This window comes from Diuraphis noxia, unplaced genomic scaffold (assembly GCF_037042655.1).
Source record: "Diuraphis noxia isolate RWA-SAM2 unplaced genomic scaffold, SU_Dnox_SAM2 contig0001, whole genome shotgun sequence".
Classification (NCBI taxonomy): domain Eukaryota; kingdom Metazoa; phylum Arthropoda; class Insecta; order Hemiptera; family Aphididae; genus Diuraphis; species Diuraphis noxia.
The window spans coordinates 12,054,552-12,066,776 of NW_028301711.1; the positions used below are offsets into that span (position 1 = coordinate 12,054,552).

Sequence of the window (12,225 nt, forward strand, 5' to 3'; positions counted from 1 at the left end):
ATGGATGAGTCATATTTAGACGTGACGGCCGACTATGTCGACGATTGTAAAATAACTCAAAAGAGTAACCATTCGTTCACGCCGTATTCAAGCTCAGCTCTATCATACAATGAGGAAATTAGAATTAATGTTCAAAACATGGATTCTTACACTTTGCCGTGCGAGAGTTATATTTACATCGAGGGAAAAGTTAACAAACCGGCCGATGCAGCGGGGGAAGTTCGTTTTTCAAATAACGGATTGGTATTTTTATTCTCCGAGATGCGATATGAAATAAACGGAATAGAAATACAAAAATTGAAATCACCCGGAGTGTCATCATATTTGAAAGCATACTGCTCGTACACTCCAAACGATTTGAATGCGTTAGAGAATGCGGCTTGGGACTCGGAAATGGATAGTGAAGATAACAAAAATTGTATGACCAATAATATATTTTCCGGGTGTATTCCTCTAAAACATGTTTTCGGATTTTGTGAAGATTACAAAAAGATATTACTCAATTGCAATCAATTTTAAATCACGCATCTACCGACCTTGATGCGATACATGTTGTGGGCGAAGGCGCAACCGCTGCCGTTGATAAAAAAAAAAAAAATTACAATTGAACTGACTAGGTAACTTGGAAGATGCCTATTATCAAAGTCAGTGATACAGAAAAATTAAAGTTATTGAAAGTATTAGATTCTCGTAAAACACTGTCGTGCGCGTTCAGGACCTGGGATCTATGCGAATATCCGGTGCTCCCTAGAAACACTTCTCATTCGTAGACTGTTCAGTCTAGCAGCTTACTGGAAAAACCAAGGTTTGTTTTGTTTGGATTACAAACAAGTAGAAAAAATAATATCGAAACTGACGCTGGGCGGTTTGATCACTGTCAACTAAAAAATCTTAAGGTGCACTTAAATTCCGAGGTGTATCCATATGAAGACTTTCGAGCTGATTTTAAAAATAATACCACTAGCATACTCTACAAAGCTTATACATACTTTCAAAAATCGAATTACGAAAGAGATTATTGCGAACCATTGTTATCAAAACATATTTTTCAAAACTATGTGCCAATCGTCGTTGTTGATTTGTCGTACCAGAATGATAACGTGAAATTATCGACCTTGGACCTACGAATAGACTTTGAAACGGACACAGTTATTCCAGAAAAAACTGCAGCTTATTGTTTAATACTACATGACCAGATTATAACTTACAATCCGTTTAGTGGAGATGTTAGAAAATTGTAAACCTTGTATTATTTTTATATACCTTGTAAATATCTAATAATTATTTTTATACCTTGTAAATATTATTTTCTAATAATAAAAAAACTTGTTTTAAGTATCACGCTTATTTTATTTTCATATAAATTATGTTTTATGAACAAATATTAAAATAGTTGCCGCTTAACATTGCGCACTGGTGCTGGGTGTTCGGCGAATGGTAATTGATATGGCGGTGGCGTAATGACTTGAGATGGTGATTGCGCCCTGAAAAAATCTGGTCCATCGTTTACGTCGAACGACTGCTCAACCCCGTCTGGCACTTCAATATTATCTATTAGCTGAAAAAAAAAATTACAATTAAATAATGTTTTTATTTAAAAAAATATGATTATATAAATTACATCTAACGGGCTAAGAGTAGCGTATGTAAGCGGGTCATCGTGCATGCCGAATATATTCGTAATGCTTGGTGACATTGGGGAATCTATTTCTCCATTCTGCGACTAAAAAAAAAAAAAAAAATGGTATTAAATATTTTAATATAATATATTAAATTTATGAATTACCTCGTGTGTCGACCGATTTAGCAAAGATGCTGCTAGTTGTTTAGCTGCGAACATTTGTATTTGACCGGTTAAGTTTGGAAAAGATTTGTCCATTTGTTCGTCTTGCGCGTTCTTAACGTATACTATCATCTCTTCTAAATTTTTCGGTGACGATTTAAAGAGATTGTATTTCTCACGTAGGTATGTCGCAAACTCATCAGTCTGTTCTATAACTAATTGAGCAGTGTATATTGATTTCTTACGATACTTTCGAAAATACAACATTCGAAATATTGAAGACGAATAAGGTCCACCCGATTCAAGAGTACCCTGCATCCGCTTTCGGTTTTTGACTCAATCACTAGCACATTTTCCCCGCAATACATCATGCTGGATATTTTATAAAATTCTGTCTCAAGAAATATCGTGCGCTTGTATTTCTGTGGTACATCTAATATGTACGACAAGATATGCTCCATCATAGAAAATATACGCCGGAGAAAATCAGGCAATATTTTAACGTGACGTGATGAAGTTAATATATTTACAACGACTTCGTAATTTTCGCTCGAATCAATACGGATATGCACACATTTACGGTTCGCAAAATCCAGTGTGTAGCATGTAGTTTCGATGAGATCAGCCGGTGGTGATGGTGGAACATATGTGAAATTCTTCTTGGACACTGCAGCCATGTTTCCAATTGAACCAGCCATGATTAAAATTATTTTTGAAAATAACACTCACTAAAAATTTTAAAGACTTGGAGAGAAAAAATACGTGCACAGCGGTGTAACGCAGCAGACGGACTAAACGGCTCTTTCAGTCAGGAGTCTCTATAATAGGTGGGGACATTTTTCAATTATAATGGTATAATGTAATTAATTGATGTGGACTAAATCGGTCATTACTAAGTTATTCACTAATAGGTATTTTAATATCGAATAATCCTAATGGCAGGAAATATACGGCGGCGGTGGCGGTGGCGGTGGTGGCGGTGGCGGGTGCGTGTGCGGGATGCAGGATGCGGGATGAGGCTCAGTTGGCTCAGTTGGGGTTGAGGGTGCGGGTTGAGGGTTGAGGGTTGAGGTATCAGGCTCAGTTGGCTCAGTTGGCTCAGTCAATAATATGATAACAATAACGCACACGTACGTAGCTGCGTGATGAGGATAAGGGTGGTGGGGAGAAAATACACGTCGCACACGTACGCGGGATGTGGGAGGCGGGATGAGGGATGAGGCTCAGTTGGCTCAGGGATGAGGGATGAGGGTTGAGGTATCAGAATCGGCTATTTCATACTACTAGCGTCATCATCATTGTTGGCTAGTTGATTGTATTGTATTAACGTACTTCGGAATTTAGACCAATCTGCCTTTCTGACGTTAAATGATGCTTCTGTTTTCATTCTAGGGTGGTACGTACTTACGCATAGCTCAGAGCTTATAGTGTTGTGGTCACTGTCAGTATCGTCCGTGACAGTCCGGTTACAAATTTTCTTTCTTAGGTTGGCCTTGGTCAAGGTTAGGTCTATATTGGACGAACCCATATGTGCCCGTTCGTATGTCGGTGTGGGTGCTGGGACATTATGTATGTTCAGCAGGAGGTCATCAATCGTCTCCTCTACGATTCTGCCCCTAGCATTCGTATCCGGGTTATGCCAGTGTGAGGAGTGTCCGTTGCTGTCTGCGCATATCAATAGGGATCTGTGTTCCTGGGCGATAAAGCGTATGATTTCGGTGAAGTCGTTGGTGGGTTTGCTGTACTTAAAGTTCGCTGAGACCAGGACCACACTGGATTCTTCCCTGCCATCTAAGCTTACTTTGGCTGCAGCCACATATTGGGATGTGCGTTGCGCTATCTTTATGCATCTTACCCTATTATTGGCGATTATGATAACCGCACCAGGATTGTCAGAGTCCGACACCTGCTGGCATGTTTCAAAATTTGTTACTAGGCTGTTTCCATTTGTTGGTGGTTCTTGCGTTAAGACTAGGTCTATATTTTCCTTGATACATCAGTCTCATATTTGTTCTGCCGCAATCAGCTGACCGTTTAGGTTGACTTGAAGTATTTTTATTTTATTTTTCATTTCGGGCCAAAGTCTGTGCGTGTTAAAAGGCTTTTAATTGCCCTAATTCTGTGCGTACAGGCAACACTCGACGCCTTGTGATCTCCTCTGCAGTTAGTGCAAACCGCTTTCTGGGGCTCTTTACATGTTCTACTGTCGTGCAAATCTGCACAATGTCTGCACTTTGGCAGTTCTTGTACGCATTTCGCGGTAGTGTGCCCATACTCCTGGCAGTGAAAACATTGCGGAACGCTTTGGTGTAGTTTAATCTTACATCTGGTTAGCCCCAAAAATACTTGTTCTCCTTCTAGCTTAGGCAGTGTGCTAGCTGGAACTTCAAGCACCCAATGGGTGGTCATGCTGTCCCTTGGGCCCAACTTGTGTTTTGCCACTATTATATCTATGTCCCTCTGGGTAAGACCCAATTCCGGATTCTGCTCCGCTAGCCCAGTAATAATCTCATCCTCTTTTAATTCAGAGTCAACATCGTATATGATGACTCTCGGTTGCTTGGGGCCTGTTACCTTAACGTTGGGTAAGCTGCTTACCACCTCCAACGTATTCCCGTCATCAGGGATTATAATTATCCGTGAGCCGTTTATCACGGTCCTGGCTCTAGGGTTCTTCATCTTTTCCTTGACCGTCACCCATAGCTCGGCTTTCGCCGCTGTCATGTTGACGTTACTAGGCACTTCGAAGGTGAGCCTTGAGGCGGTCTTAACTTCTCGACACCTGGTGAGGGTCTTTTTAATGGTCACTTTCTTAGACACATTCTTTGTATCCCCCGTAGGCTGACCAGGTTTAGGGTCCATTTTTGGTTTTCTGGCATATGTCGGTAGTGTAGACTTGCTCTGGTATGGAGGGGTAGTTTTGGGTTTGTCGGGAACTTCCTGCCCCTCAGACAGCTCGTCGGCACGTACTCTTCCCTGAATTTCGGCTCTTAGCTCATTGTTTTTGACTTGGAGCCTGCCAATTTCTGCTGACTTTTCTAGCAGTGAGTCACTGTAGGTGGTCAGCATGGATCTGAGCTGTTCTTGGGTCAGCTGTACCTTGCCACTGAGTCTACTGACCTCCAAGCAAAGGTCTTGGAAGATGTCGCTTAGTGCTTTAGTTATTTCGACAATGCCCTCTGATCCTGCCACAGTCAGTTTTCTGGCCCTCTCAGTGTGAGCAAACTGCTCTAGCCACCCGAAGTGAGTATTGACCTCTTTTGCCATACCCGAAACGGCCCCGACAGGCTTTCTCTTTGTCTGTGCTGCCATTAGAGGGCTCGGGGGTCCGCGTTTGTGGGGCGGGCTTTCGTCTGTGACCATTCCACCACTGCTGCTGGCGTTTGTGCCATCATTGTCGTCATCATCGTCCTCGTCATTGGAGATGCCACCTCCTCGAAGTCTGAGTATATCCGTTGTCTTAATCCAAAATGTCCGATCCAGTTTCTTGTTCGCATTTTTGGTGCTGTTCATGGATAGCGACCGACGGGACGCGCACCGCTCCCGCCTGACGGATCTGGGTTCTTTGGAGTCCGACCCTCCCAGAAAGAGGGCTCCGAAGCTACTTATCTTATTAGGTGTATCCATCATTAGTTATATTAGTAGGGGGCTGCCCCTGTTGGCCCTGCACCCTCTGGCCGCCGGCGTGCTAGATCGGCGGTCGCAGTCGTTGTGCCTACAGGTTAGTACGGTCCGGGGTCGGCCTGCCCCCGGACGAAGGTTAGTGTCAAAGCTTCTTAGTGACTGGACAAGTCCAGCCGGGTGGGGTCACCACGACAAGGTGGGCTTTCGTCGACCCCGACACAGCAGTCGATGCTTGCACTGCCTCGGACCACCAACATTAGGCATCAGCCTACCCAACGCAGCAGCTGCCTTCCTCGCACCGTCGACCGCGATTGCAATGTGATGACCAAAAGAAAGCCTCGTGTCTAAGTGGACTCCTAGGTACCTGATGGAGTCTCTCACTGGCACCATGCACCCCTGTATATATAATTCAGGATTTCGGAATGCACGCTTCTTAGTCAGAACTACGCATTCAGACTTCTCTGGGGCCAACTGCAGTCCATTGTCAGTCATCCAATTCACAATCTCCTTGAAAACAGGGTTCACCAGCCCCTCAATCAGTTCGGCATTGTGGGCGACGGCGATGACCGTGACGTCGTCGGCAAACGCTACAAGTTTAACTCCTTCACTGACTGGAAGCCGTAGTATACCATCATAAAAGACATTCCATAAGGTGGGCCCCAGAACCGATCCTTGGGGAACCCCGCACGTGACACACAAACTGGCCTCGTCGCCAACCAGTAGCTCCCTGTTGTCCATGTACGACCTGAGCACTCTAACTAGGTAGTCAGGGACCGCATACCTCCGTAACACAGCGTCGATCAGTTGTCAAGGTGCAGAGTTAAAAGCATTCCTGACATCCAACGTGATCAGAACGCAGAGATGTCTGTTTTGTACCGCACCATTGAAGCCACCGCAGCTACTTTTAGCACCTCGTCTATGGCATTCGTCGTAGTCCTAGACCGTCTGAACCCAAACTGTAAATCACTAAGAGCCCCGGCCGCCTCAATGTGCTGATTTAGCATGTCCAGCAGAAGCCTCTCTAGCACTTTACCAACGCCATCGAGCAGGCTAATCGGTCGATAGCTGGACGGGGTCCCCCTAGGTTTACCTTGTCCTTTGTGCAGGAGTACCAGTTTCGCGCGTTTCCAGGTGGACGGGAAATGGCCAGCTAAAAGACAGGCACTGAAACACTCCTTGAACACTGCCGTAAACTTGGAGTATGCCAGCCTTATTATTTCATTCGGTACGCCGTCAGGCCCGGGTGCCTTTCCCGATGGTAGCTTCACCACCGCTTTATCTACCTCCTTAGATGAAAATAGAGGCACCCGCAAAGGGTAATCTGGCAAGTCGATGGGGACCGCGATATCGTCAATGGATTCGGGTACGGAATTCCAGTTGATCACAGGTGTCAGAGGAAATAGACCACTCACCACGTTCACCGCTGTCGTCTGGTCCATTTTTGGAGAGCGTCGGCCTAGTCTCTTGGTGACCAGCCTATAGGGTACGCCCCAAGAGTCACTGTCGACCGCCCAACACAGTTCCATCCAGCACCTCTCCTGAGCCCTATGGATTGCTTATTTTAGCTCGGCAAGCGCTGCCTTGTAGGCCTCGAGTTCTGCCGCACGCGCAACCGGACCCGATCTACGGCCAGCTCGTTGGTATGCCCTTCGCGCAACTATAGCTCGTCTGCGCAGGTCGGCAATACCATCACTCCACCAATGAACTGACTTTCTTCCTTGTAACAAGGTTCTTCTTGGCATCGCCGCGTCACACGACAAGGAAAGGAAGTCGTTCAACTGTACGGCGTACTCTCTAGCAGAAGCGTTCTAAGGTAGTGGCCACGGAGGACCAGTCAATTTCCAGTAGATATATGCCGCGTCTTTATTCATCTTCCTGACAGCCCATCCTCTTGGCTTACCCTCGACAGTCTGCTCCGGAATGGTTCCCGAGGTAGACACTGTGTATACTATGTATAGGTGATCATTGGCGGAGTACCCATCCTGCAGTACCTCCCAGTCAAAGATCAGCGGGTGATTGTGAGGAAGAGCAAGCGCCAGCGTGACGTCGATCACGGAGGCGGCATTGACCCTCCTGTAGGTAGGCACAGAATCTATATTATAGATCGAGAGCCCTAGCGTCGAAGCTAGGTCCGAGAGCAAGACACCCCTCCCTCCGGGGAGTGAGAATTGAAGTCGCCAGCCACCACCAGGTCCGTAGGCGCTCCTGGGAGATGGCGGATCGAATCCTCGAGACCACCCTGAAACAGGTCGAAGTCCTGTAACGAGCAGTTCGGTGAGAAATAGCAACTGTAGAAAGTGATACCATTAATAGTCGCCCACACAAAACCAACGCCAGCACCATGATCGTCAATGACTAGATCGCCCGTGACTAAAATGGAGCACTTCCCGTCTGAGCTGGAAACCCACCTCTCTACATCCGACACATTGCGACAAAAATCGTAAATCAGGGCCACACTGACTTCCCGCTCAGCCATCGTTTGCGACAAAAACTGCTGTGTAACCCAACAGTGATTGAGGTTGACTTGCAACACACGGATTAATACGCCCGAGGTAGTGCGCCAGGAAACTCGTGATGATGGAACGGTCATACTAATGATGATTTCTCACCAACCGCGCCCAATAGTAATATAATAAAAAAAAAATGTTTAATTTATATATATTTTTTTTTATGCTATACAAGCCATTAAGGCATTTTGCACGCTTCAACCAAACTTCTCCATATATTCCGGTCCATTGCATTTTCCAATCGCTTTATCTCGTCGGTATCTGAAATATCTTTCTTAACTCTATCTATTTATATTTTTGTAATTTTATTGTTATTACAAGGAAGTATTGTTATTCAGTTATTATTTAATAAAAAAATAAAACAATAATAATTATAATATGTAGTATATTATATGTTGTAGGCATATAGTAAAATATAAAATATAGTAACAGTCAAAATTACATATTTAATTAAAAACAGTGTCAATTAATGTTCTGCGGTTTATGTTCCCAGTTTGAGAAACAAGATATACAGGAACTTGTTGACGCAAATCTTCAATTAGGAGAGTTTCATTTATAGGTAGAGGGTCATTTGATTTGATAAGCATATTATGTATATGTAATACTGCTGTAGCTATAATAGTTACAAGAATAGTTCGAATTTTAGTTCGAATTCCAACCGATAGCACAGGAAACCGCCTTTTCCAAACACCAAATGTTCTTTCAATAACATTTCTTGTGCCAATTTGTGCTTTCTAAAATTATAATAACACCTTATTGCTTTGTACAGAGCAACACAATATATTATACAAATTATAGTATATTTTTATAATATATTAAATATATAAAAATTGTCAGTTAAAAAACTTCGAAATTGTACGCATATGGATTTAGACACGGTTTTACTACGATGGTTTAAAAATCAAAGAAATTTATGCATTCCAATAAATGGACCAATTCTTCAACAGAAAGCCAATGAATTAGCTGAAGGTCTTGGTAAGCATAATTTTAATTGTTCCACTGGTTGGATTCAAAGATTTAGATCAAGACATAATACTGTGTTTTCGACAATAAGTGGAGAATCCAATTCGGTTAACACTGAAATAACACAAAATTGGCTCGAAAAAGTATGGCCAAAAATGCGGGAAGGATACACACAGGGGTTAAAGTGGGGAGGGGGACGCAAGGGGACTCAGTCCCCCTACCTCTAACGGTGGTTAAAAAGCGTCCCCTTTAACGACTTTAACAAATTATGCGTATGGTAAGTCGGAACGCTTCAAATTCTTCAATAATCAATTATATCCAAACATTATATAATCAATATAATTCAGAATTCCGATAATTCCGTTGAGATTACAAGTTACAACCGTGATTAGTGATTACCTATTAAGAAATTGTTATCACTTATTCGAAAAACACAAAAACGTTTACTAATATGATGTTAGGGCCAACCCGATGAAAACGTTTATAGCAATTTATAGCCACGTACGTGAGGTGAGGTACGCGTTCGGATTGTTTACTGTTCTGACCAATGCATACACTGTATAATTTATAAGTTTATTTATAACTATACATAAAAATATTCGAAAATCAAAAGATCATTATAATAATAATTATATTGTTGTACTAACAAAATATTATTATTGACAGCATTTAATGTAGTGTGTTGTAGTATGTACCTACTTAATCTTTATCGTTTTAAGTAGTTTTATTGAAAAAGTTTTTAATGTTAACTATATTTTAATTATCTATTTAAATAATTTGTTATAAAAAGAACTAAGAAGTTACGGCTAACAGGTAAATTTAATCTTATTTAAGTTAAATTATTTTTAAAGAATATTTATTTTTTAATTTTCATATATTGTTTTGTGTAGACATTATGAGTCTTTTGAAGTATAACTTCTCCAAAATTCCAAAGAATGATTTACCTACACATAAAGTTCCTACTAGCAAAGAACAAACTGCTACCAGTACATTTAAATCAAATATTGACTTATCAACCTCATCCACAATTCCTGTTACTAAATCTACTAATTATATAGATAATAATTCTTATCCTGATTGCTGGGACACCAAACAAATTCATTATTTTACTGAAACTTATCCTTGGATGTATTTTAAAGAAAAAAAAATTGCTTGTACATTTTGTAGAGATGTAAATCTAAATTTGCTTAAGCAAACAGGTTCACATATAGCAACTGAGTGGTCAAATGCAGAAATTTCTCCAACTGGTTTAAATTTAAAAAAATAAACAGACTAATTTAAGAAAAAAAATATCAAAACACAAGCTTTCAATTTCACATTTAAATGCTCAAAAGATTGTTGATGAAAGTAAAAAAAATATAATGGATGAAAAATTATCTGAAATGGTATTATCTGAATCAGACCAAACACAAAAAATATTTAGAACAACCTATTTAATTTCTAAAAATCAACGCCCATATACTGATATGCCAAAATTAGTTGACTTACAAGTTATTAATGGAGTTGATATTGGTAGAATTCTTCAAACTAATGTATCATGTACACAAATAATTGATCATATTGCCTTTGAGATGAGAAAAAAATTAGCTAAATGCATTACAGAAAATGAAACAAAATTATGTATTTTAGTTGATGAATCAACAACTTTAAGCAAGAAGTCGATGTTGGTTGTTTGTTTGCGCTGTGCTATTGGTGAGTTAGGTGAAATAAATACATTCTTTTTTGATATTGTTGAACTGAATAATACCTCAGCTATATCTGTAAAAGGTTCAATGTTGCAAGCACTTGAAAAGTATGGGATTAATTTTGAGTTTTTAAAAAAAAACTTAATTGCTTTTGTTAGTGATGGAGCATCTAATATGTTGGGACGGAAATCTGGTGTCGGTACTCTATTAAAAAATGATTTTCCAAATATAATAACTTGGCACTGTTGTAACCACCGCCTAGAGTTGGCAGTTAACGATACTTTAAAAGAAGTAAGTGGACTAAATCAATTTCAGAGTTTTATTGAAAAACTTTATGCAACATACCATATGTCTCCTAAGAATACAAGTGAATTACGTGAATGTGCTGCTTCATTGGAGAAACAACTATTAACGATCGGTAAGATTTTCACTATTCGATGGGTTGCTTCAAGTCAGAGTACAGTGAAAGCTGTTTGGAATAATTATGAAGCTTTATTCAAACATTTTTCTTATGCATCTACTGACACATGTAGAGACTCAAGAGAAAGAGCAAAATATAATGGGTTAAAAAATATACACACTTCGAATAATTTTGTACATAATCTTGGTGTGTTATATGATGCATTAATTGAACTATCAGACTTATCAATACAATTACAAAAAAGAGATATGACATTACCTGCTGCTCATAAATCTATTCAGCGTACAATTCGAGTTTTAGAGTCCATGGCTAGTATACCCGGTCCAAAAAGTCAAGAAGCTATTTCTGCTTGTGAAAACAAAGAATTCAAAAACATTCAAATATATTCTAAAACATCAGTTATAAAAGTACAAATGGGACAATTTTTTACAAGTTTAAGTAATAATATGAAACAAAGACTTATGACAACACAAGCTAGTAATGTGTCATCGAGGGAAGTTAATAATGAATATCAAGTTAATTTCAAAAATTTAATTGAAGATTTAGAAGTCCTTTCCCCAGAAAATTGGCCAGATAATATGGATATTCAGTATGGCGATGAAAATATTCGACGTTTATCACAGGTGTTTCAAATTGATCAAGTTTTATCTGTTCGAGGTTTCGTGAGTTCAAAGAAAATAAAAAAGTTAATATTGATATTAAACCTTTAATGACTGTAATTAACTCTATTGCAATATCTTCTTCGGAGTGTGAACGTACCTTTAGCTCAATGAATGTAATTGTAAGTCCTATAAGGAGTACATTAACATCAAGTCATTTGTCTTCACTAATTTTCATTCATTGTGTTGGGCCACCTCTAGAAAAATTTGATCCTAAATCATTTGTGAAGTCATGGATTATGAGAGGAAAACGTTCTGCTACAGAAACAAATTGTTTAAAAAGAGCCAAAAAAGATGAAAATGAATCTAACCCTTATAACTCAATATGGAATTGTTTAAATGTTTAATTAAAAAACTTACTTGATTATTATTATGTTTGTTAGTTTTTATTTTTATTATTTAATGTTAAAGCAACCAAGTGCAAAAGAAAATTTAATTTATGTTCCTACATTACCTTACTATATATATTAATAGTTATTATAACTTATTTTACTCTTAAATGCATAAGTATAATAATATAGTTAATATGTATATTTTCTATGTTGGTATGTTACATTTATAATTTTTATGAATTCATGTTAAA

At 39.8% G+C, this 12,225-nt stretch overlaps 1 protein-coding gene and 2 pseudogenes across 1 annotated transcript; 2 read left to right on the plus strand and 1 right to left on the minus strand.

The window, feature by feature from the left end:
• LOC107171729 (uncharacterized) lies at positions 1-519 on the plus strand. Its single transcript, XM_015521986.2, has one exon. The coding sequence runs from the start codon at positions 1-3 to the stop codon at positions 517-519; it is 519 nt and encodes a 172-aa protein (XP_015377472.2).
• Positions 520-1,384: 865 nt separating this feature from the next.
• Positions 1,385-2,481, minus strand: LOC107171730 (uncharacterized; annotated as a pseudogene).
• A 6,296-nt stretch (positions 2,482-8,777) lies between these two features.
• On the plus strand, positions 8,778-11,989 carry LOC149059680 (E3 SUMO-protein ligase KIAA1586-like; annotated as a pseudogene).
• The last annotated feature ends 236 nt before the right edge of the window (positions 11,990-12,225 follow it).